This window comes from Taudactylus pleione, unplaced genomic scaffold, assembly GCF_031769625.1.
Source record: "Taudactylus pleione unplaced genomic scaffold, aTauple2 ptg000535l, whole genome shotgun sequence".
Lineage (NCBI taxonomy): Eukaryota > Metazoa > Chordata > Amphibia > Anura > Myobatrachidae > Taudactylus > Taudactylus pleione.
Window position 1 is genome coordinate 8,342,105 of NW_028284937.1, and position 27,453 is coordinate 8,369,557.

Here is a 27,453-nt window from a genome sequence, read left to right on the forward strand (position 1 = left end):
TTAAGATAAATGTAAATATTGTGGTCCATATTACAAAGTTCCAAAGCCTCCTGGGCAATAAATCCCATACATGCACATAAAACCCAGCGTGCAGAGTTCCTCAACAGCTGCGGAAACAGTCAGGTTAGGGTTATATTTACCAGCTATTAAAGCTAAAGGTTATTATATTTGTTTTCAACAAAAACAAAACATCAAACTATTTTACTAAGTACGTATAAGAATGGGGGAAAAAATAATTATATGAATATGTTTGATATAGACCTGATAAATAAAATATTTGTCATAGTATTTGTTTAATCATGTTCTAATTACCCATTATATGTACTTCCATAGATTAATCTCAGATCCCACCTTATGTCAAATTAATGCAAATGTTCTCTTGTATAAATAGATGACAAGGTTACGTACAATGTCAAACATTTTTTAAGTGGTTGTCCCTTCTCCCCAATGTAGTATATAGGGAAGAGAGTCACTCCTCCAGGACTTTGCTATAAACTTACGGTACTATTTATGTGTAGGCAGACATGGTGTGCACAATGCAGTAGTGCTATACTGATCCGATGTAATTAGCGACATGGCAGGTTGTGCAGTGTATAAAGAGGGGGTTGCATAAAAGTGACAGTGCCTTTAATTCCTGTGGTATGAGAACATTCTGCATGTGTGCATTTTCATGGTTCCCCATTGTGCTGAGTGGACAGTTCCGCTCCCACTGTCGGCACCTTTTTCCCACTGCCTGAATGGTGGGAGGTATGTTCCATTTACACTGCTCTGCATATAGCAAAAGTGTACAGGTGCTGACTGGTGTGCACAGCAATGAATGGGGGTTTGAAGGGAGGGGCCATGGTCATGCCCCAATTCATTGCAAAGTTGGGAGGTACTGTATATATTTCTAAAGCTGGCCACACATCTAAAGATTATCTGTCCAACCAGCCAACTAGTTGATTGGTTGGAATGAAAATCTGGTAAGGTATGGAGTAAATGATGATCAGCAATTTGCACCAAATGCCAGAAAACAGATGAAAATGGTCGTTCAGACAAGTTTGTTAACTGTTTGATCTAAACAATTTGTCCAAACAACAGTTTTTGTCCATTTTCCGGCGTTTGGGAGCAAATTGCTAATTGTCATTTGCTTTCATACCTTACCAGATTTTCATTCCAACCAATCAACTAGTTGGATGGTTGGACAGATAATCTTTAGATGTGTGGCCAGCTTTAGTGTCACTTGCAAGCTTTTGATATTAGATCAGCATATATTATAGGCCTGATTGTGAGTCGCAGACAATCCACTCGAACTGCCGATGTTTACGTAGTCGAGCGATTGTTTGCAATTGTGCATGCGCAAAAAGTGGCTGCAGTGCCAGTTGTACAGGCGCAGGCATAGGAGGCTCGTGGTCACACAGAGAATCTGCACCTGCCATAGGACTGGCGCAAGTTTCAATGGTGCACAGGAGCTAAAAGTGGGCGTCTCAGTCCTTGCACATTGGGCCGCACGCATGTACACCTGAGTCTGTATGCCATTTGCATGAACCCGCAGACGGACTACCGCCAATAGATCTTGCTGCGGGCGCTTTTGCGTGCGACTCTTAACTAGCCCCTATATCTTTAGCTCCCCTCTAAAATTTGTGAAATAATTTTTTTTTTAAATGGTTATATAAAGCAATTTACTACCTAAATAAAGCCATGTCTTACCTTCTCTTCTTCATAACGAAAAACACAATAAGTCCAATGAGAAGAAGAAATAATAAGACGCCAAATATGGACCCAACAATAACGCCTGGTGACAAAAGAAGAAAATTAGTGTGCAGAGCTCCCCAAATCATCCCTCTTCCGAGCCTCATGTATCAAACTGTATGGACACTTTCCTTCATGGAGACAGAGAAATGTCTGCATCATTATAATAGCATTAGCATTAGGGTTAGACCATAGAGACTGTTGTAATTATGTAAATGTATATGTTGCTATTTACATGACTTATATTATTACAATATTTATTGACCAGCTATATCATTTCTTGCTTGCTCTTATTCTCACCATTAGGTCTACAGAACTCTTGTAATATTTCAATGTTTAATGTTTCATTATTGATTACCTACAGTATGTGTATTATATATATATAATTGACCAACACCAATAAACCTTTTTTTCCCCCAAAGAAAACATTTCTTTGTAGTGCCCCAAAAGATCTATTAGGTCTAGGAATAGAAATAACAAAAAAATGCAAACATTCCCTAAAGAAAATGAAACATATTAAAAAGACAAAGTAAACAGGAGAAATACAAATTGAAGGACATATTTTTAGGGTAGCATTAATTGCTTGACTATAATTAGTGTATTTTTCATTTGATTATCACGGTTTATTTTATTTTGATTTTCATTTATTTTAGCTTTTATTATTATAAAATATGAAAACCACTTAAAATGCTACCAGAAGAAAGCACTGTCAGTCCCCGCAATGCACAATATTAAATTAACCGAAAAAAAAATAAAAATCAACCAGCACATAGCGCAAATGGTAAAATGCGGACAAAATAAAGCTACTGTACAAGGTATCCCGGTCATTAAGGGGTTAACATTCGCCACTCACCTCCTGGACATTCTCAAAGCAATTTTTGTGACCAAGTCTTAATTAATGGGAATGATGCTTCCCCAGTCTACATGCATTCACATGCTACCGACTAAAGCAACATCATGTGTCTGTGTCACAGCAGCACCTCTCAGTAGTAACCGGTGTTTCCTGAAATGTATTCTGAAGGCTATGCTATGACGTTGGTCATTAATATGACCTGATTGTTTTACTCCTGAATGGTATATCACCTGCAATTCATGCCATTATAGACTATAAGAATGAGCAGATGGTGTGGCTTTTAAATTGTATTTTTTTTTTTTAAATGATGTTCTTTCATGTCTTGTTTGTATATTTTCGCCATCTCTCACTAAACACATCACTTATATTGATCACATATTTCCTCATATATGAGGTATGTCTATAAAATAACGAGACTGTGATTCCACCTAGTAAACAAAGCAGTCAGAACCGGTTCTAAATACATACATAGTAACCTTGAACTTGTCTGAACCTGCATGACAAGCACCGACACTCTATGACGTTCAGTTGATTGTGAGTCGCTATTTAATTTGGTTCTGTTTTTTGTAGAGTGACGAAAAAATGCGAAGTTTAAAAGGGTGTAATTTTGCAAGAATGGGTTCCAGAAGGCAGAACAGTTATCCAGCATTATTATAAGGAAGTTTTGAAAAAGCCGAGAGAAAGAGTCAGAAAGAAACGGCCGCAACTGTGGAAAAATGGTTTCATTCTTCACCAGGACAATGTGTCTGATCACAGCACTTTCTGTGAAGCAGTTTTTGACCGATAATCACATTATTACTACACTTGAACATCCTCCATATTCGCCTGATTTAGCACCTTACAACTTTTATCTTTTCCCAAAAGTTAAATCAGTGCTTAAAGGGACACATTTTGAATCAGTTGAAGCTGTAAAGAAGAAAACGGCAGATATGTTGAAACAACTAACAGAAATTGATTTGCTCCATGTCTCCGACCAGTGGAAAACAATACTACAGCGATGTATTAGTGCAAATGGGGAGTAGATTGAAGGGGACAAACATTACATTTGTAATACCAATAAATAAAGATGAGCTATTTAATCAGTCTCGTTATTTAATAGACATACCTCGTATGTTTGTTTTGTCATTATATGTGTGCCTTCTTTATAGGCAATTATTGATGTCAGTCATTTCATACATATACAGGGGCAGGGTAAAACCCACGGCTAATTTGATATGCCCCATAGAGTATGATAAATAGGAGACTGACTTTCACCTATGTATTATAAAGTTATTTCACAAAGGCGTTCCCCCTACATCTATCTTTATTTTTCATCGGCTGTTGACACCTTTTTATTTTAGAACTAATAATAGGTATGTTTTAATATAATCATTCATTCTTTGAGTGTGCTCCATAAATATAAAATATTTCCCACTTCTCACCAGCGGTTTACAGAGTTAGTTGGCATGAATATACAATATCTGTAATAATAGCACATGCTCACTGTACCTGTACTGTCGGTGCTGCACTCTAATAGTTCAGTGATGGATGTCTTTTGAATAGCCAAGGTCCTGATGCTAATTTTGTAACTATTAGCAGGTTGCAGATTTGATATGATCACATCGTTAGTACAGCTGTTTGTGTTTGTGTTGCTTTTACTGTTGACGGAAACTTCAAATAAAGAATAGTTGCCATAGGGACACTTGAATGTCACTTTTATCTGGTACCCATCCACCTTACTGCAATGTGGTCCCACGACAGGATTGGGGACTGAGAAAGAGAAAATACAAATTATTAGCATGTTTTTTTTATATTGAAATCAGCAGCAGCCACTGCCCCAGTGGAGCTTACAATACAATTCTCCTACCCGTGGCACACAAAGGCAAAGCAGTGCCAATTGTAATAAGGAGCCAATTAATCTACCAATAAACGTTTGGACTATGGAATCAAATGTTGGATTTTACCTCCAGAATTACATGCCATGGTGTGACATAAGCATTGACCTGAAAATGTGTGTTATGCTATAAACCAGATTGTATTTACAATTCTAGAATCATTTTTAATAAATATTTCGGACCTAAAGCTGGGTACACACAATATGATGGTGCCAACTAGCGATGGTACGATGCGATGCAACGATCCATAGCGTACGCCGTACATCCTGCACGATCCGGTGTGCAATGGGGTGATATGTGGTTACATGCTGCTTGTCGCAACAATGCATCATTCATTGCATCATCCCAACTGTCATGCAGAACAGCAGATGGGACGAATGTGATGAACGACTGTCGCGAATGATGGATCGGACATACACACTATTCGATGTGTACGATATATCATTCCCATCCACGTTGGAATGATATATCATATAGTGTGCACCCAGCTTAAGTTCCAAACTAAAGAAAATAGATGAAAAACTGCTAAAACAAAAAATAACACAATATACTCAACAATATTATACTTCAAACCTTTTAATACCTTTATGTAACATTGTCAGCTGTGGTCGTCAGCTCTTCAGTCATTTCGACAACTTCCACTATTATTATACCTTCCCCATATTCTACCTTCCAAATCTATGTATTCCCCTATCAGACATTCCCATTGAGTGTTCAACTCTTTGGAACCAAAATATTATTGATAATGTACACCATCCTGGGCCTGCAAATAACTTACGCAGCTGAAATGTCTATCAGTCTTTCATGAGAAGAGCGTTGGTAACCTCATTGTACTGTAAGCCGCTACAAAGATATAAGGGATTTCTGGAGGCATTTGTACAGCAGCCCTAGTGCCCACATAATATTTATAGTTTAATGGAAAACATATTATGACTTCTCTAAATTTAACAACCATTCCTTCTTGGTGCTGCCATGATCTTGCTCAAAGTAATCAAAACAATCTCCTATTTATCAAAGTGCCCTATTGCTTCACATATGACATCTCCCTATTCGTGATTGGAGTTATGACTGGCAAGATTCCTTATGACTTTGCCAAGGGGAAACCTATTTAGTAGTGTTGCAGTACTTTTATTGCCACAGTACCTGTTAAGCTGCCCTGATGATAAGTGATTTTTTTTTTGCAAAGAAAAAAAAATTATATAAAACATTACAGGGACTAATAATCATTGCCCCCCACAGTGCTGTGTATGACTGACGGCAAAGAAATAATATGTTCATATTGTACAATTTTCTAATTGATGACATAAAATAAGTGAAGGAGGGGGTTATACATTTTAGGGTAGCCCCCCGCAGCCCCGGAAGAGTGTCCGGATCTCCCGCACCCCTCTCACTTCCTAGTGAAGTGGGCAGAATTGGGAGGTGATTGCCAGGAATCATGGCTCCGCATGGAGGGGGCAGGGCTAAAGGACACAAAACCTGTGTCGTTTAGTCCCACATCTCTCTTCTCAGTCCCGCGATTCACATTTCCCATGATGGGGTTGGGGCCTGATGGCATAGGAGTTTGACCCAGCTTCCCAAGTGGCCAGCTGTGTCTACTCCTCGGACAATGATCCCTATGGCTAGTTTCATACCTGCCGGTTTTGACCGGCCGGGCAAGAAACTGCCGGTAGCCGGTTGGGTTTTTTCAGGCACTGTGTGCCTTTCACAAGCAGCGGCTTTGAGCCGCTTTTAAAGTGTTTTGTTTTTTTTTCTATTGGGCATGCGCAGCAGCAGCTGCTGCACAAGCCCGGCTGGCACAAGCCCATGTGTGTAAGGAAACATTGTTTCCTTTAAACCACTGGCGTGCAGGGACGGGACGGACACGGCACGGCAGCCGTTCTGCACAGTGGATATTCCCATTGTAACACGGCGACCATGCCGTACCCGTGCTGTGTGAAAGAAGGCACCTGCTTTCAGCCACCACTATTTCTCACACCCGGAAAGAAAACGGGCTGGACAAAACCGGCAAGTGCGAAACTAGCCAGCAAAACAGGGAAGCAGTGGATCCTTTCACACGGCCCGGTTGCCGTGTAACACCCGGGAGCATCCACTGAGCAGGACGGCTGCCGTGCAGTGCCCGTGCCATCCCTGCATGCCAGTGGTGTATAAGAAACAATGTTTCCTTTCACACACACTGGCTTGTGCCGGCCGGGCTCGTGGGGCAGCACCTGTTGCTGCGCATGCACAATAGATAAAAAAAAAAAAACACATTGAAAGCTGCTCAAAGCCGCTGCTTGTGAAAGGCACTGAGTGCCTGAATCGACACGTCCGGCTACCGCCAGGTTCTTTCCCGGCCGTCCAAAACCGGCAGGTGTGAAACTAGCCTATGGCTACATGCATTTTCATATACAGTTTCTCTTGGCCACTTCAATGGAACCACTTGTATGACACAAAAGATGAGCAAACCCTGAAAAGCATACCTGTCTCATCTTGTGTAGTTGTTCCAGTACTACGCGTTACTATGTCAGGTGAAACTGAGCGACGTCTTCTTCCAGGGACTGCAGTACTCGCAACGGTTATTACTGTGAAAATATATTGATTTCCAGGTACCAAATTCTCCAGGACACAGCTGGTGTTTGCGATGTTTATGCTCTGCACTATTCCTCCTTTTATTTGGTACTCAATCTCATACCCACTCTGATAACTATTGTTATAATTATCAGGGAGAATCCATTGCAAAGTAGCTTTGGTGTTGGTTATGTTACTGACGGTCAAGGTCTTAGCAGCGACTGGGTCTAAGAAAAAAATAAATAAATAAAAAAGAAATATAAAAAAAAAAAAAAGAGTCAAATTGTTATTTACTGTAAACTTGAACCATAATTAATTAACTGTATGATTGAGACATGTTGGTGTCTATAGTATGGTGTTTTGCAGTCATCAAAATAATGGTTAAATGTGTTAAAAGTAGAGAAAAATATTTTGGTACAAATGGCCAGAGATTTGCGAGCACCAACGTGATTGTATAAATTGAGCTGGTGCTTTCAAATCACAGGCTATCTTATTTTTTGCCAGTATATTTTACCCAAATTCACGTTTTGTCTTGGCTAGATTTAAACCAGAATGTTTTTTTCCTTAAAACAAACTAACATTTTATCTCTAACGGTTATATCGCCAAAATTCCCCCGGTCCCCGCAATTGCAGGCTTTGGGCCATCGTCTTTCAGAAAGTTGTCTTCAAAAAGTTCTCTTTTTGGCATCAAATTGTAAAAAAAAAACACCAAAAAGAAACGCAATCATGCCCAAATGTCTGGCTTGTTCAACTGCTGTTCTATGGCTTCTACTCCTTAGTGTCCATAGGTGGCTTTATTGGTTTTTAGCAAAGGGTTCATAAATTCCACAAAACATACAGTAGATACATAGGGAAAGATTCCGAGGTGCAGAAAACTTCATATATGGCCACATCTAGTGATTTGTTTTCTTTACTGCGCATGCATCCCGAGCTGCATACGCATCTTTGTGACTTTGTGAAATCTTGAGTTCCATGTATCTCAGCAGTTTCTCTGCAGACACTAAATGGGCGTTTCTGGGTGGTAAATGGGATGCAACAATGCAAGTTGTCCTGTGGATGTGTTGGGGTGTGCCAGGAACTTTGTGGGCCCCATAGCAACATTTTGGAAGAGCCCCTCCCCAATCCCAATGTATTCAGAGAGACACCTCTCTAAAAATGGATGTTTTTCATTCTATGCCCGATAGTAGTGCCCAGAGCCATAACTAGACTTTTTGGTGCCTGGTGCCAGAAAATGCATAGGTGCCCCCTCCATTTTTTAAATAGGGACATAAGATAGTGAACCTGAAAAAGGGCCATGGCCTCATGGGGAAGAGCCAGGGAAGAGATAGGGGAGGCCAGGAGATGCTGGGGATAAAAGAAGAGGAAGCTGTAAGTGAGAATTATAATAAACAGGAAAGGTGACAGTCCCAAACAGAACCCCCTGCCCTGCGGTGCCCTGTGCCAATGCACAGGTCGCACTACCCAAGTTACGGCCCTGGTAGTGCCCTTGTTCATTTTATGCCCCTTAGAAGTGCCCTAGTTCACATTATACCACACAGTGCCACCAGTTCATATTATGCCACATTGTAATCTCCCCAGTTCAAAATATGCCACATTGTAGTGCTGCCAGTACACATTATGCCACACAAAGCATCCAGTTCACATTATGCCACACAGGGAGCAGGGGCCAAACAGTTCCTACCCAAGGGGAATACTTCCGAATGCAGAACATTCCATTTTCAGTAGAGATCTTCGTAATTTATTACACTATCTTTTTCTGGGACTGTCCTAACCTCGGAGCTCAATTTCCGCCCACCCTAGCTTCACAACGACTGTAAACAAGCAGAATCCTACTCTCTGACAGTGCGGGACTTACTGATAAGTGTGAAACAGGAGAGTGGAAGATGGCTCATATCAGTTTGGAATTTTACTGAGAGAGAGAAATAGAGACCACCACTACGAGTATACTGTTTTAGGCTCAGGCAATGGACCAGACCCAATATCTTAGCAGTATCTTAGCAGGCAATTTTGGAAACTTAGTAGACAACTATATAAGCTGGTTCCGGGGCCCCCTAGGCGTCTGGGCCCCATAGCAATGTCCGCCTTGCACTCACTATAGCTACGCCCATGTGCATATGCTCTCTGTACACCAAATTTAGCAGGATTTCCTACACCTACAGTAGCATAATTGTGATGATAATTGTGATGGCTACTCTTTTTTGCTTTAGAATTCCTTTGTAATCCATTCACATTCATATTGCAGCTGTGACAGAATCAGGCCCATAATACACAGGCATGTTTTTTGTATTGTCTTCAAAACATGGTAAATACAAGGAAACATGTTAAGAATACATACACCACACATGAGATATAATATATAAACATAGTCAAGTAAATAGCAGCAAAGTACTTACTGGTTCGCATGTTTATAAGACTATCAGCACTTAATGTGTTACTGATGACAGATGTCACTGTTATACTGTAGAGATTTCCTGGAAAGAGGTCCATGATGGTAAAGTTGGTATCTTTAGTGGTAGCCGTTATATTTTGTTGTTGTGTCTGATTCTGTATATTAATCCATGTCACCTGGTAGTTGTATAACTGTACATTTGGATCTCCCGGAGATGTCCAATTGATAATTAGTTCAGAGACACCAAAATTAACTCCACGTAGACTTTTAGGTTTATTTGGCACTGAAAAATAAAAACAAAAAAAAGATGAAATCTGGCAATAATAATGCTTTAATGTGGGGGAACCATAAAATACTGTATTATTATCTTACTGAAGCAACAATGCTTCATCATACATTGACCAATAAGCAACTGTAATAAAAATGAATTTCAGCTAAATATGGAGTGCAATGAAATATACAAATGTTATGAAATTGTGTTTTTTACTGCGGTCCACCTTAGTTGGTAATTCAGTATATATTTATAAAGGTATTACATTCTAATGGTGCCAGCAGAATTGTGACCCCTTTCTAAGTTACAGGAAACTATACTTTTTATAATTACAAGGTGTGCTGGCGCAAAAGATATATATTATAATACCACTAGTTCATGTAGGTATGATAGATATGTATTATTAAAGATGTTTTAATACGTGTTTGTGTATTCTATAATCATTGTAAAAGTTTTAGAACATATTAAAAAGCATACAGTGTGCACACAGTGCTAAATAGATAAAATTGCAAATAGATTACATATAAAGCAATGACCTTTAAAAAGAGAGTAAACGTTTGTTTGCCCAAATAGCTGGATCCTGTATTAGCACAGTTTATGTAGTCTGATTAATATGCAGTCATATTGTGCTTCATTGTAAGCTGATATATCCAGTGGACTTGGTAGGTTCAAAAGTGCAGACATGCAACAATCAGTTTTTCAGTTGTGGTAAGAGCCTATATTTAACTACTGCGACCGCAGACTTCTGGACTGAATGACTGTATACTGGGACCAGTGCGCACGCGTATGTATCGGCTGTAACTTATTGTTTATTTTATTGCCTTTTACTATAGTTGTTAAACTTACATCGTGTTACCCCTTTTTACATAAGTAACTTTTGTGCTTTGGAACCACACGATTAGACTGGAAAGCAATTCTTTCTAAAGCGACTTGCACCGCAAAATAGCAACTAAACGGCATTAATAAAGTCCAATACTTACTTAATTATGTTGATTTATTCATTTGTGTATACGTTTCATTTATGGATTTATTTATCCCCTTTTTTATATATGATTGGATGTTTTAGATCATTAACATCCAGGCACTGTAGAAAACTAAATTTTCTGGATACTGTACTGATTACATTATATATTTTTTTCCTTTACTGTGAATATCTATGTAATTTTATTGCTTGAAATTCAGTAAAACCATTGATACCATACATCATCCAATATTTATTCTTATGGTAATATTTATTCTTAACACCTTATAATCACAATCCATGTATTTTATTAATGTTGATCACTAGGCTTGACCAGCTAGGGCTGGTGGAACCATAGAGGGGAGATCCGCAGTGTGGGTCTCCATCCCCCTTGATTACACCAGCCATATTGGACCCACTGCTGTGCGTCCAATATGCTTTGAGTAAAGAGAACCTGGACATTTGCAGGCAAAATGCCCAACATTAATTAAACCTATAGATTACTTGCTGGAGCACACACCCAACATATCCGAACAGCTGTACTATAAGTCCATTTGCTGGGAAGTCCTGTTTATTCCGCTTGGTTGTTTTTGTGAATCACCCTCTGGTGCTGGCCCTAGTGGATTAGAGTAGTGAACTGACCTTGGTTTCCTGATCCATACTGCCAAATGTTCTGCCTCACAAATTGCCCAAAATAAAAGTTATGTGTGTCCACAGGACAGCTGAGGGATATGACAGGACTCTTTTGCCAGTTTTCGTAAAAGGATAAACAGTCACTGTAATAGCTGCAGTTGTCCCAAAACTGCCCTACCCTTTAATACTAGGCAGACACTTCTAGCTGTCGTCCAGGACACAGTCTGGCCGGCATCCTGGTAATTGAATCACCGGCCTTGACAGAGAAGCTTGAGGAAAAGAGAGAAAAAAAGTGACATGCTCTGTCACAAAACCTGAACCAGAGTACTGTTCAGGAGAATAAACCTCTACAGCTAAATGGATGGGGATAAGGCAAAGGCAAGCTGCGCAAGTTCCAATGCAGAACCAATTCCGGATATAATTTGTTGGTGAGACCTTGGGTGAAGGTGCCATGCCTCCCAACTAGGACTCAGACTGGTCATAGGGCCTGATTCAGCAAGGAAGGCAGTCGCTAATATGCACGCAATCGGCCGATTGTTGCATATTGCGCATGCGTATGGATCACAGTGCGCATGAACAAAATAGCCTTTGCGAATGGGACTGCGATCGCAGCGGCTATGCAGACCCATCGCAGAGTGATTGACAGGAAGTGTCGTTAGTAGGTAGTGACTGGGTCTCGTCAATCCCAAAGTATGTGCTAGCATCTATTATCCGTCCGAGAGTTGTGACAAGGGGTAGGGATAGGGGTAGGGTTAGGATACTTACCTGCAGGTTTCAGTATCTGACCGCATGGACCCTGAGCGCCAACATCCTGTACCCGACCCCATAAGAGGAAGGATCCACAAACTGCATTAATAAACTCAGTGGTACAGGAAACAAAGTTCCCATAAGGGACGATCTATAACCAGAGCTGAGACAACAGACTGAGAAAATGGTTTAGAGGAATCTTGATGTGTTTTCTGAGGTACCTGGATGTACTGCTCTCTCTAGTGCTGCCAAACTCCTAATTGCCTAATATTTCCCATTCTTCATTATATGTGATAGTTGTTGAGTGCCTTCTTTCCCCATCCCATCCCTTACCCATCACTATACTTTTGTTGTAACTGTATTTTGAAGTTACTCAAAAAATTATACCCAAAAACAGTAGCATGACATTCTTTTATTGTACCAGCCAAATTATATATGTTTTATATTATTGGAATATACTTTACATGTCATGTAACCTCTTGTATTTAATCTCATTATGTATACTACATTATTAAATAAAAAGATTTAATAAAAAGAACATGATATAGTTACACCTTCAAAGGTAGTAGTGAGAGTAAGACCATACTACATTCCTGAAGCTAGGTGTACAGTATACTGTAGGTGTGAGACAGAAAAATTAAAAACAATCTGGACCTCAGGGGGTCATTCAGACCCGCTCGCGAGCGCAGCACGCTCGCAAGCGGGTCGATGTTACCCCAATGCGCATGCGCACGACGGAGGGAGCTCCGTCGTGCGCATGCGCGAGACCCGGACAGCGACAGCCAAGCTGTCGCTCAGGGTCTCGCACCAAAGGGGGCATGCTGTCGATGGTGACTGACAGCACACCCCATTTGGTGGGCGTGCCGGGGGCGTGGCTGCCAGACGGAGGCGTTCCCACGGGAACGCCTACCGTCTGGGTCCGGCCCCACTGACATCACTAGTGATGTCAGTGGGAGTGAGGGAGCCAAAATCACTCCAGGGCTTGTGGTCACCGAGACCCTACCGCAGGGTCTCGTCGCAAGCCCGATGGTCGCGATGGTCTTGACCATCGCGACCATCTTTTTGGCCGCTCGCATATGCTGTGGGTGGTCACCCACAGCTATACGAGTGGCCTGGAGGCCCCTCCATTTTTAGGTAGGAGGGCACGGATTCAGATCGAGCACTCTGGTCAGAGCGTCCGGCTCTGAATCAGGCCCTCAGTGTTATGGAGGAATCTAACAGCAACTGGAATAGCACCTTTGTGTTAGTAACTAAGTGGATTATTCGTTTCTGCAATGATTTTAGAAAACTAAGCAAAAATTTCTCATTTAGACACATAGCTGATGCCCAGAATTGTTGAGTTAGTGGAGATCTTGGCCAACAGTCAGTACCTTGCCACATTAGATCTGACCAAAAGTTACTGGAAGATTCCCCTAATGCCACCAGCATTAAGACAGCCTTTTAAACCCCGGATGGGTTATTTTAGTATAAGGTACTGCCTTTCAGGCTTCATTGGGATCCTGCCACCTTTCAGAAGGTCATGAGCTCTCGAAGCTGCTCCAGGAGTATGCAATTGCATACGATGACGATATAGTCATTCACTCCCAGAACTGGAAGTTATATCTACCCAAGGTGGAGGCAGTGTTAGCATCACTCGGGGTGGAGGGTCTGACTGCCATTCCCAGGAAATGTGCAGTGGTGATATGAGAAGTCAAGTACTTGAGATACGTGGTGGGACAAGGTGAACTCAAACCCCAAGTTGACAAAGTGGAGGCTATCAGAAACTGCTCCTTAAAAAGGCTTGTCCAGATAAGTTGGTGTGGTCGGAAGCAGTAGAGGCTGCCTGCCATGATCTTTAAGTAGCTCTGTGTACATCACTAATACTTCAAGCACTGGATTTCAGTAAGAGATTGACAGGATAGAAACACCCATCCTCTATTTGAGCTGTGAACTTCTACCAAGGGAAAAGAAATTCTCCATGGTGGCACAGGAGTGATTAGCAATCAAATGGGTATCTCTGGCATTCAGATACTTCCTCCTGGGTAGAGAATTCATATTGGACACTGACCATGCCTCATTGAAATGGATGCATGGGAACAAGGAAGTGAAATCCCAGATAACTCAGTGCTTCCTAGCATTCCATGCAAAGTGGTCTGTGTGTAAATCACCACAGGTCTCTGGAGAACTGCAGAAGTAGGTCTTTATCACTGCATCATACAGTGTAATAATGGCTGCAGATGCACTTCCTAAATAACAAATGGAGAGCAGTGATGTAACTTCCTGCCCACCACATTAAAGCAACACAACATAATCCCTCTTTTTAAACATAAAGAAACATCAAACAGGTCTCTGGGTGCAAGACAGTGAACAGGTGTTGGATGCAGGGATAGTGTGCTACAAAGAACAAACACAAACTGAAACATGGGAGATTAAGAAACAGTCCTGGAATTTTGGATTAGGCATGGAAATTCTTTTAGACCTGGTAAAAAAAGGGCTAGTGGTGTGGCCAGTGTCTTAATGGGTTTACTATTGGGCAATGGCATGGGACTGTCCTGCACCCCCATAGGTGCTTCTTCAGGGGACTCATTGTCCATGATGATGGGTGTTTTGATACCGTCAGTTGGAGTCATGTAATGTGAAGGTGTTGGCTCACACACCCCTGTTCGCTCATACAAGGTAGTGTCAGATTGTACCACATAATGTTGGGCCTGTTGGAAGATCCCTTCACAGTACCGACAGGGGTCTGAATGTGGAACGATGATCTTAAGCAATGTAATGTTTTATCATGAATGGCTTTGAGCAGCAACCTGGAATTCTGCAAAGCATCTTGCACGTTGTGTTTAGTTTAAGTTTGAACTTTGTGGTGGGAATGATTGTGCGGATGCGCCTAGACAGGAGGTTTTGAACAGGAGAGGGAAGTCCAGCTCACTGAGTGTTTCTAAAGTTAAGGAGCAACATAAACATGTCAGAACCATCTCTATAACATTTATCTAAAAAGTGCTTTGCAGAATGTACTGCCCTTTCTGTTAGTCTGTTGGACTGTGGATAGAGAGGACTGATGGTGACAAGTGAGATGTCCCATTCACTGGTGAATGTTTGGAACTCACCGCTCATTAACTGCATGACATTGTCAGTAAGTAACCTACATGGTAACCCAGGACCTCATTCAGAGGCGGTCGTTAGTTGCAAGCGGTCACCCTGAATCAGGGAGGCTGCTTGCATCCTGAACGACCTCCTCCTTGTCGATCGGTAAGCTGTGGGTTACCACCCACAGCTTAATGACTGACCAGGTTGATGGTCGCGATGGTGAACACCATCGCGACCATCGGGGCTTACGACCAGAACCTAAGGTTGGCTCTGGGCACTCGTAAGTCCCAGGGAGCTTCCTGCTCTGAAAGAGCAGGAAACTCCCCACTGACATCACTGATGATGTCAGTGCGGCCGCCCACAAAACGGGAGGCGTTCGTAAAGGAACGCCTCCGTTTTGGAAACCACCCCCCTGGCCCGCCTACAAAAAGGGGCGAGCTGTCGATCAACATCGACAGCCGCCCCTTTTGTAGAGAGCTCCAGAGCGACAGAGTTTCTCTGTTGCTCCAGGGCTTGCGCACGCGCAGTGTGGCTGCTGCGCGTGCGCAGGACTAACCATAGAGTCGGTTATGAGTGCATCGGCACTTGCGACCGACTCTAAATGAGGTCCCCAATGTGCAGGAAAATGTCTTATCAGTTTTCGCCAACAAAACAGGCGAAAACGTGTAGGTGTGATAAAAAAACAGATAAAAAAGTCAGGACATGTAAGAAATTGAGTCTGTACCCCAAGTAATGGGTGACGTACATCGGAAATTAATTTAGAAGTGAATTATTGTCCGTAATAAAAGTATTTAGAGTACTTAAATTGCATCGGTTGGCGGGGAGGAATAGTAGGTTAAGGTTTTGTTGGAGTGGACAGAGTATGCGCCTGTAGTACAGTCTGCGGCTGGCCTGTTGGTGGTGAGCAGTTAATAAAACATTTTCCATACATTTCCTACAGACTTTTGTACTGTTAATATTAGGATGGAAAGACTTTGCATTCATAAACAGATTGGTAAACGGATTTTGGTAACTGGGTGAAGATTCCCAATGCCAAGTTTTTTTGGACAACTGTTCTGTCAGAGTTTGGTTTAAGATGACTAATCAGACAGTTCAGAAAAACACAATTCTGTATTTTTAAAATTATTAAACACAGAATGGGCTAATTGATATCGCCTAAAAACATGAATAAAAATCACCAGCCAAAATCCTGCTGTCTTCAAAAATGTTTGCAGATAGTTCCAGTGGTTCCCAACTTCGACCCTCAAGTTTTCCCAACTGGTCAAAGTACTGTAACAGCAACATTAACTCCATAAAAAAACATGACCTGTTGGTGGACTAGTGTTGATAACCACTGGTTTATACTATCCAAAGGTCATTAGCCCTGAAATAAGGGTGTTTTAAGAAAAACTAGATTAAACTTTTACTAACCATACCTTACTGTAATCTATAATTACTTAAAGCACACAAACATGGCAAACTATAAAAGCATACACATGGCAATACTATGTAATTGTAATACTTTCTCTATGAATCCACGTTTTAATTTCTAAAAATTAATTTATAACAAATTATATTATAGAACAAAACATGAACTTACTTGTTGTTCTTTGTGTTTCCGGAACTGCTTCGCTCAGCACTCCATCTGAGGTCACAGTGTAGATGGTGAATTTGTAGTTTACTCCTGGTGACAGCCCAGTCACCTCTACAAAATTGGTTGTTATATTGATAATGCTCACATTGCCTGGCTGCCCTAACACGTTGTAGGTGTATGATTTACTATTAGTATCACTAGGGATCGTCCAATTGAGTATTACAGTATTCACCCCTGCAGTAGAGGCACCGAAGCTAGAGACAGCGGATGGTCCTGAGGAGAAAAAAATACAGGATTTTGTAAACTTAATTAAAATTTGCGTGTTTTTTTAAGTTCTATGACCTATTTACAGTCATTTCGAAATCTGACTCCCTCACCTTGACTGCAACTTCCTCCCCTTGTCATACCTGGCGTATATTTAGACGACACGTTACCGATGGCGCACCATCCAAAGCGGTGTCTGATGTTGGGAAAACATTGGTGGCGCCGGTCCATTGGCCGAGGTCTGCGAATGTGCAGAACTCATTCATCAATGACTAAACCAACAATGGTTTTCTACTCATAGTTTATAACCATCGATGGTACAGTCTTTGATGGCCATCACTAGCTGAGTGGAGACTGGATTGCGAATGGAGGCACACAGTAGAAATGTATTGAAGTTAATGGCCAGACTGTGCAGCTAATAAGTATCCAAATGGTATAGGGCCTGATTCAGAAGCTATATGCAAACCTGATGGTTTATGTACAACTCCGATGTTTGGTGATCTGTGCATGCACAGGATCTGTACTGCTCATGTGCAGATCTGTATCTGCAACAGAGACGCAGTGACTGTGCTATAGTGTACAACTCTGAATCATAATTACAAAGCATTTCAGTTGTTCAGAGAAGCAGGCACAAATATAAAAAAAAAAATTTCATTTTAAAAGTATATTATATATGTGCAGGCTACGCCTTTCCGCAACTATGCATTAACCAGTCTTTATTTTTGAAAAATGAGGGTTCCTTGCAGGGTAAAATATATTTGTTAAAAACTGCCCCTGCTGTTTGTATATATTTGAATACATGGTGTGTTTTTCTTATTTGTGACCAATTGAATGCAGTCATCATTAGTAGTTTTGCAGTCATCACTATCAACTTTATACTTACACCAGTGTCAGAGCTGATGCAAGTCAGACCCCTATAGAAAGCTGCGTTTGAGACTTTTGGCCTGTTTTAATTTGAGGCTACTCATTCAGAACACGCCCTTACTTTTTTTTCACGACCACTTCCCACAATGACATGCCCGTTCCAGCCCTGATCACAGAGAGTTGCAAGTCATACTTGAGACAAAAAAAAAAAGAAACAGATTGCTAAAAGATGCTGAAAGGCAGCTTAAAAACTCGCAAGTGGGGACACTATGAACTAATTGGCAACAAGAGTAATTAGGATCATAAATTTGTTTGAAGGATTGAAACGTGGCAAAGATGGCGGCTGCGGCACTAAAGGGGTTTTCAAACTGAATTACCAGCGGCATGCGCCATGTGTTTTAAATTGATTTACCTGCGCGACGCAGCTCAAACCAAAGTTTGGCAGCTGCGGAGCTCAGCAAGGCGGGTAGTAGGTCCCAGCACACTGACTGGTGTTGCCGGGACCAGGTGGTATGTAGAGTAAAATGAATGCGCAGACAGCCCCAGAAGCTCCAGCGGCTGCAGTAAAGCAGTGGGAGTGTGCAGAAAGACCTGCTACAGCCTAGCTCCTGTGCCCCAGTACTCCAAGGGTTACAGTCCCGCAGCTAGACGCCAGGACTAGGACTGTGTGCTGCCTAGCGCTAGGGGACAAGGAGAACCAGCTCCTGGCACCCTCCAGTGCAGAAAGGGGACCACAAAGCGCGCCGCAGCTTGGACTGAGTCCAGCAGCTGCGGCATCTGGGAAAGCTCTTTATGTGTTATAGTGTGCTGGGGACCGGGGATTAGCACCCAGTACCGCCAGCAGTAAAATGGTTAAAGTCCCAGCATTGGGTAATGGGACTAGTGTTACAGCTACACATTTAAAAATATGGTACAATGGTGTAAATAAAATTTATTATAATATGTTTTGCTGTAGGGCACTGCAGATGTGCTGCAGTGTCTGGGTATGTTCTGAACACTAGGCATCAAGTATATATATTGTGCAGAGTGTTATATATTTAAGGTTTAAATGAATGTAAAGTTAAAGTAAAAATGCACTGCTGGCCCCCTGCCCAGGGCACCGGGATGTCCTCCCTGGTAGCCTCCTGCAACACTATAAGGAGATGCAGAGAGAGCTGGCCAGCACAGCTAGCTAATTATTTTCCTGGAGCTCCATAGAGCTACCACTTGGTGCACAGAAAACTGATGTCTGGAGATATTTTTCTCCTTGCATCTAGGGCCCAAATTTGGCAAAGGAAGGTGATAAGGCCCTCCAGCAGAATCCTGTAAATAAAGTCTTTGAGGGAACCATCCCCCTCTCCAGACTTGCTGACACCTGTGGTGTAGTTACCTGTCCAGGTGGTCTTGGGCACAGCAGAGTGACCACTCTCCACTGTCCAATAGGGACAATATTAAATGCGTGCATGCACAGCACATGCACTTAGCTTGATTGGTTAAGGTACCCATGGTGGGTTTACCCCCTGTGGTATTGTATGTTAAAACTGTATAAAAAGGGGGCCTGCAAGCCATGAATGTACAGTATATTCACTGAACATCAAGGATTATACTTCTGACATTTGTAAGCTATGATTGTTCTGTGCATCTTCAGCAAGAGGACTTGACTTTTCTAAAGACATTGAGCAATAAACATCTTGCTTTAAGATGCCTGCATCTGCTTGAATCCTGTGACCACTATAATAGACAAAATGCTATTCCATTCTCTGACTGTTCTGGACTGAGGCCAGTGTCTCCAAGCTGGAACCCTCTGCCAGCTAACCCGTGACTGGTCCATATTGAGGGACCATTGGGAATTAGACAACATCATGCAGGAATTGTTGAAGTATGTCCACACCTACACTAAAGTAGGTGGTTCCAGGTGCCGGTGGTAGAAGCCTGGGAGAAGCGGTTCCAAGTACACAGTTGCAAATGACTGTGTAGAAGCCTGGTGTGGGTTACCCATCCACAACGCAGTGGTAGTAGTCAGTCACAAATGGTTACCGACAGTAAGAGGGAAGAGTGGTGAAGTAAGCCCAATCAGGTTACTCTGGGATGAGTAACCACCCTCTATTCTATCAGTGACAAAAATCTGTTATTGCCTGGTAGAGCAAGGTCATCAGTCACAGACATGTATTAAACTGTATGTATGTATGTATGCTGTTTTTTATCCATAATTTTACCATCCAATTACATCTCAATAGGCTAATATACAATCAAATAAATATTTTTTGTGAGGCGAGTCCAATAGAAAATGAGGAAACAAAAACATTGAACTCTGCAATGTATGCAAAATACGGATTTATAAAAGTATATTGAAAAAATATTTTTGGTTTATGAAGATTGTATTCTACTGTATCTAATTTATCTTTCAGGGGCATATTATTTAACAAGCCCCACATTTTAGCCCCAAAAATTATGATTTGCTTTCTCCACATATCGCAGCAATTAGAAATAATTTATCTGAACGATAAATACAATACCATGCAGGGACATGGTTTCTGATCCAATCCGTGAGATTGCTTGTGCAATCACTTTACTTCCAAGTTCAGAGCCAGCGCTACTGCTCGATATTGTAACCTATAGGCTACAATGGTAAAAGATGACATTTGCTCTTGGGAGGTAAGCTCAGAGAAGCTAAGCTTTTGGCTGTCACGATCCGGTGCAAGTGTTCCTCTGTGGAGGACAGTGAGCCAGGGGGTTAGGGTAACTAGGGAACAACTAGGTGAATGGCAGCTAGGTCTCCCTATTGCGGCCAAACCCAGGTTTGGCTAGACCTGCCTAGAGGCGCGGAGTCTAACCCACTTGGTGGTCTTCACCAGTGACCCCTCCAGTCGGGATTTGGGTTTTGCTGCACCAAGCTGGCAGGTTGCGGCCCTCTGGACAGGTACCTGGGAGTGGCAGAAAGACCAGAAATATATTAAATGAATTTGTATATAAACTAATACTTGACCAGTGGAGATGAACTGAAAACTTGAATATTGGAGATGAACTAAATGCTTAAATACTGGAGATGGACTTGAGAATGTAGAAATCCTAGTTGCAGGCTTGCTTGGAAACACAGGGAAATGTACTGGGAACTGCAACAGATTCAGGAGCTGATTAGCACAGTGAGATACAGAGAGAAGTGGACACAGGCATGTACTGGGGATTGCTATATATCCAGCTGACAGCTAACTAGAAATTAGCAGGAAACCTGACACCTCAGTAACACAGGGAAGCTGCAGGAGGGCTAGCAGCACACTACAAGACACACAGGAAAAACAACATAAAACACTGGACTTCTGAGAGAACTAAAGTCTCAGACTGAGAATTAGCATGGAAGCTAATGCAGGAATTCTTCAGAACTGAAAGTGGGCTGAAGCAACACTCTGAAGGAAAACACAGAGTAACACTGGTGAGAATCACAAGTCACTGGAACAGTGAAGTTGAACAGCAGTTTCCTGTTCCTGGAGTCAGACTTAAATACCCCTGGGTAGCTGATATTTGGATTAGAGGATCAGCTGAGTGACCACAGGACTACCATTGGGATAGACTAGTCAGGTGATATGAGCCAAAATGGCTGCGCCCATGCCCGGCACCCCGGAAACCAGGACGCACGCACGGAAGCCCTAGCTGACCCCAGGGAGAATACTCAGTCACCACTCACCTTCACTCCCAGCGTCTGGACACCTAAGTCCAAGGACGCCAGCACAGAGGTGAGTAGCGGCCGATCCCAGGCCGCATCCTGACCGGCAATATTGCAGCCCACATGGAAACCTAGGGGATGGTTCTTTTGATCGAAGATAATGGGACTGCAGCAGATATTGGAGATGTATGCTGAGGTACCCTCTAATTACACAAGGGAATATTTAATGACTGCGTAAATCCAGTTAAGAAGATATTGTGCAAAAATGCCTTGAGATGTATCAAGCCTGGGAGACAGATAAAATGGAGAAGTTGCCCAAAGCAACCACTTAGCTTCTAGCGGTCATTTATTTAGCAGAGTCTATGAAATGACAGAAGCTGATTGTTGCTTTGGGCAACTTCCTAACTTTATTTCTCTCCAAGGCTTGATAAATCTCCCTTCCAGTGTGGACAGAAGTTCCTGTGATACTAAAGCAATGTGATCATTCAGAGCCAATCTGGCAGCTTGATGACATCTATAGGTGTCAGGACGAAATCCCAGCAGGTGAAAAATCCTGATCGTTCTTTATGGTAAGTATGCTAACCTAATTCCCCACCCTAACCTTCCTTTAGGGGTGCCTAACCCTAACCTCCCCCCAATTGCCTAACCCTAACCCCCCACTAAGTGCTTAAACCAAACCCCCCCTTCCCCGCAGCCTAACCCTGTCTCCCAGGGGTGATGCCTAACCCTATCCTCCCCCCGGGGATGCCTAACTCCCCCTTCCCCTAGCCTAGCCTAACCCTCCCGGGGAGGGTGCCTAACCCTAAGTCCCCCCGGGAGCCCCTAACCTAACCATTCTCCCCTGCGGCTGTCTGTGCCCGGCTCCTGGCTCACCTTCGATTGGTATGCTGGGTGTCGGGCTCCCAGCGTAGGTCTAATTAGTACCTTGACGGGATTAGACAGTCAGGAAGCTGGCGGTCGGCATTTGGTCCGTCGGCTTTCCGACTGCTTCCAGTCAGGACGGGTGGGGGGGGTGGGGGGCATTGGAGTGGCCGCCGCAGACTGTCGGGGGTTGTGCTTTATATCAACAGACTGCATGGCCCTTGCACTGCTTGGAGGAGGAGGTGTAATGTGTGGTCTTTTAAGTCAAAGACTGTGGGTCTCATTCAGACCCACTCGCAAGTGCTTGAGCGCTCGCAAGCGGGTTGATGTTGGGCCCTGAACACGCGCAGCGGCCGCACTGTGCGTGCGCAAGCCCTGGAGCGAGAGAGAAATTCTCTCGCTCCGGGGCTTACTACAAAAGGGTTGGCTGTCGATGGTGATCGACAGCTCGCCCCGTTTTGTAGGCGGGGTGGGGGGTGGCTGAGCCAAACAGAGGCGTTCCCGACAGAACGCCTGCCGTTTGGGGGTGGCCCCACTGACATCACTCGTGTTGTCAGTGGTGAGCTTCCGGCTCTATTAGAGCCGAAAGCTCACTGGGGCTTGTGGCAGACGAGACCCTACCACAAGGGTCTCGTCGCAAGCCCCGATGGTCACGATGGTCTTGATCAATCTGGCCGCTCGCTAAAGCTGTGAGTGGTCATTTTCAGAGATGCTGCCACCCTCATTTAGAGCGAGCGCACGCATTTTGCGAGCGGCTCTGAATGAGGTCCTGTATCTTACACCTCATCCGTGCAGTGCAAGGTCCTTGCATACTATTGCTATAAAGCACAGCCCCTGACCGTCCGCGGCCGCCACTCCAGTCCCTACCTCCTGCTGCACCGATGACTATGCGCAGCCCAGCAACAGGTAAGTTTAGAGGGAGGGAGGTGGTAGGAGGGGAGCCAAAATTATATATTACCCCCCATAAAATTGTTCCGACACCCCTAATGACATCACAGGATCTCTCATTAGCATGCTCCTGCCATTACATAGGAATTCTCAGTGTCCTTAATATTTAGAAATACCCAAATGATGTAGGACTTCATGCTAAAAAGAAATATTTACAGTAGTAATGCCCAGTAAATCTAACACATTTTTATTAATATGTTGTCTGTACAGATATTAAAGGTTTGATTCAATTAAACTCACTCTGCGATTAAGTGCAGCTGTATGCCATACTTACGGGAGCTGCATACTAAAAGTTGTAAGTCCCATTCAAAAATGGTCCGTGAGGGGGACCAGTGGGATGCCGTTGCTGGTGTTTCCACGCTGTTGCAATGGCAACTCGCCCATTTCACGACTTATTGAATCATGCCCTAAGGATGTCATGGGTTAAGGTGTAAAGAGATGATGTATACACAATTTAAAAATCAGTTGATTGCTGGTTATCCTCAGAGGATAACCAGATCCCTAAAACAGAACAACACAACACAGAAAAAAGCAGCACAAAATGCTGAAGTCTTCAAAAAATTAATAGCATAAAATTGAAAATGGATCAATTTTCTTTCCACATAATATAAGCAAGGATGTGTCAATAAAACCTATTCAAGTAATCATTAATTTTTAAATACTGTAACAAAAGCACACAGTGCAGCAGATGCCTGTCATGGATATGGGGGAATAGAATAGATCATATATATCCAGGGGCGTTTCTGGAGAGGAGGGGGCCCGTGTGCAGTCTCCGACACGGCCCCCTGCTCTCTGTCTGGCGGCTGGTGGCGCACTGAGCTGTGTGCGGCCAGCGCCGAAGTTATAGACTCTGGGCACTGGTGCGCGCCCAGAGTCTATAGAGGATGCGCTGGTCACCGGGAAATGGCCATGGCAGCCATTTTCCCTGTACTGCGCAAGCGCAGACTATGGGAAAATGACCGCTGCGGCCATTTTCCAGTGGTTTTTACAGTGCCGGACCCCTGCGTCGACGTGGGACTCCAGAGAGGTACGTAATTCTATGGGTGCAGGGTGTGCTGTGCGGTGCGGGGCCCCCCAGGGGCCTGTGTTCCCCGCACACCCTGCACCCATTATAGGTACGCCCCTGTATATATCCATAACTAGAATGAGTGTGGGGTTAGGTACGTCAGCTGTGCTTTGCCCAGAATCACATTCAGTTGGTGTCAGGCGATAGTATTGAAGATGGAGAATGCGACTGCAAAGACTACATATTTGAACCTCCAGGCAGGCTTCATTCACTTACCAAGTTGGCTGCCATACCTACGACTGTGCATGCGAGGCACCATATTGTTCACTGTGTTAGAGCACTACAGTGAGAGACACAAGTCTTCCACTTATCTCCATGAGACCTGAGATATACTGCCAGTGCCTTATACAACCATTCTCTGCTACCAGAAAGTCTTGCTCTGGCTGCACCTTTCCACTTGAGGTCTGCTCAATAGTCAAGTGCCACTGCCACTGCTATCCTTAAACCACTCCACTGGTTAAGCAATCTGGGCTGTTCAATGTCTCAGGGCATCCGCTGGTGAGTCCACTAATGCTGCCACACCAACCTGTACTCATATTCCAATAGACAAAACCCATGATCATCACATATACTGGTATTTGTTTTGACCTATAGGGTCTATTTATGTACATTCTGAAGTGGCTACCAGGAAATATTGCATCACATTGATGCAATACATAGTAATGTTACCCATTCGGTAACATGCACTGATAAACTATCCCTCTGTAATCCATCTGGTAAGCGTTGTTCGCCCTGTGCATGCACCGGCCGGTAAACAGACGGCACAACAGACAGATGTGACTAAGCGGGTCATGGAGACAGAGCGAGCCATCTGTGGATGGATGGAGGCAGCAGGCAGTCAGCAGTCTGTCGTATATGCCGGACAGTCTGAGGTATATATAGGTATATAAAAGATGAAACCTGTGCTTCACTAAATGTAGCTAATAGGTGTCAATAGGTAATCCCTATAAATACGCAAAGACCATATAGACGAAAAAACAGTAGTCACCCAAGTGCAATTCAGATACATGGTAATCACAGTAAATAAAGTCCTAAATAGTTCCTGGATGAGGGTCCGGGGTAAAAGTTATTAGTCCAATATATTGGAAAGTCCAATTACAAAGAAGGCGAAGTTTTCCTCAAAATCCAACAAGGGTTTAAATTGTAGAATGGTCTTCACACTCCCATAGGTTACGTCAGGTCATATAAAAGAGAGAGGGAGAAGGACTATCATAGTGTAATACCTTTTAATAAGATTCAATCATATAAAACATATATATTAATAATCCACCATAACATAAAAGAGATTCAAGGCGTACCAGATGGTGTGGGTGTACAGAATACACCTAAAGTCGCTTATATAACACTTCCTGGGAACAGGAATCCGTGGTACCTCAGCAAACTCCAGTGCCTCTGAAACAGTTTCCACCTCCTGGATTGTAGCCTTGTGAGAATATCACCAACGCGTTTCAACTCCAAACTTGAGGACTTTATTTTCTGTGATTACCGTGAATCTGAATTGCGCTTGAGTGACTACTGTTTTTTGTCTATATGTTCTTTGGGTATTTATAGAGATTACCTATTGACACTTATTAGCTGCATTTAGTGAAGCGCGGGTTTCATCTTTTATATACCAATATATTATTTCATCCCTATAGAGAAACATGCTGCATCATGCTAGGATACAGACATCAAAGACAGCTGCTAACTGATTCAGTATTTGTTATCAATGACCCTTTGGAAGTGTAGAACTTATGGAAGAAGATCTAGGTCACACTATGAGAAAGTTAGAAAATGTTCTATTAAAAGAAAGTAAAACTTGGTGGGAGGTGGTTACTCTTGAAAAATATATATCTCAAAAAATTATACCTAGAGGTTTACAAATAGAAAAGATGTCTACATCTAAAGAAAATGATCAAGATTTTGATGAGAGGTGGAATACAATTTTAGATAGTTGTTCTATAGCATTGATGGAACTGATTGTACAAAAAAGAAGAGTAGACCTAATTAATATAGAGGAACAAATTAAACAGTTGATTACATCATTAACCCCCTTTAGAGAAGAAGAGGAATATTTTCGAAGGGAGAACGATATGGAAAATAGGGTGGTGAGGAAGGAGAAAGAAATTATCTTCCATAAGCAAAGAAAATTTAAAAGAGACTTAAAAGAACATGATGAAAATACTAAGACTTCCACACAAAAAAAGTACTTTCCTCAGAGAGAGGAAAAAATAAAGAGAATCCCAATTAAGAGATTAGGTTCTTATGAAGAAGATTGTTCTTGTAAGTGTGAGGAGTCAGAGAAAGAAGAAAGAGAACACACCAAAATAAGAGAAAGAAATTACAGGAGGGATCATTTAGAAAAATATAAACCAAGGAAAGTAAGTTTTAGAAATAATGATTGGGAGAATCCCAAAAGACCATGGACACATTATAATGGACAAAGTAGAACACAAACAAATAGAAGGTTTTTTAAACCCCACAATTCTAATAGATGTCATTTTAGGAGACCATCCAGAGAATCCTTCTATATTAAAGACGAGTGACACATTAATGATGAAAGAAGAAGCCCCCTACCGACTAGAAACAGGTTTCAACCTATGAACGATAGGAATTTTTTAGAGATGAACAGAAGGAGAAACAATTGGAACTAAACATGGGACGAAATACTAAAAAAAAAAAATGTGCTAGGGGCTGTTGGGAGGGGGGGGGGGGGGGAGAAAATTGATTACCCAGGGTCCAGTCCAAGACCCTAAAGAAACAGAGAAAGAAAAAGATATTAAAATTTTTAATTTGAGCAATCATACCGTTACGAAGGAAGAAAACTCAGTTCTGACTAAGGGATTAAAGTTTGCTCCCAGCAACAAACTCAACAAATTTGACACCTACTGTATCTCGATTTACAAAAATTTGAACGAAAAGTGTCACTCAAGAAATATTTTTTAAGTAACCAAACAGAAGGTGCTAGTAATAGAGAACTTTTTAAACCAAAATCAACTTTTAATCCAACTTTTAACCATGGATGTTTTATAGAAAGATTTTTAAAAGCAGTCAGTACAGATTTAGAAGAAATAGAAACATATAAGAAAGTCTCTAAGAGGAATAATCTCTCTTATAAAGAAAGAAAGGCCCTAAAAGATTTAGGTAGCAATTCAGAGATTACAATAAAACCAGCAGACAAGGGTG

General features: G+C 42.4%; 1 protein-coding gene across 1 annotated transcript in view; it reads right to left on the reverse strand.

Annotated features, from left to right (window-relative positions):
* The window catches only part of PTPRH (protein tyrosine phosphatase receptor type H), a 157,262-nt gene that overhangs the window by 14,305 nt on the left and 115,504 nt on the right, over positions 1-27,453 (reverse strand). Inside the window, exons 11-15 of the mRNA XM_088450970.1 lie at positions 16,652-16,918; positions 9,399-9,677; positions 6,918-7,232; positions 4,073-4,333; positions 1,690-1,774 (exon numbers count right to left, since the gene is read on the reverse strand). Coding sequence (XP_088307096.1) covers positions 1,690-1,774; positions 4,073-4,333; positions 6,918-7,232; positions 9,399-9,677; positions 16,652-16,918 — 1,207 coding nt within the window. The remainder of the gene's footprint in view (positions 1-1,689; positions 1,775-4,072; positions 4,334-6,917; positions 7,233-9,398; positions 9,678-16,651; positions 16,919-27,453) is intronic.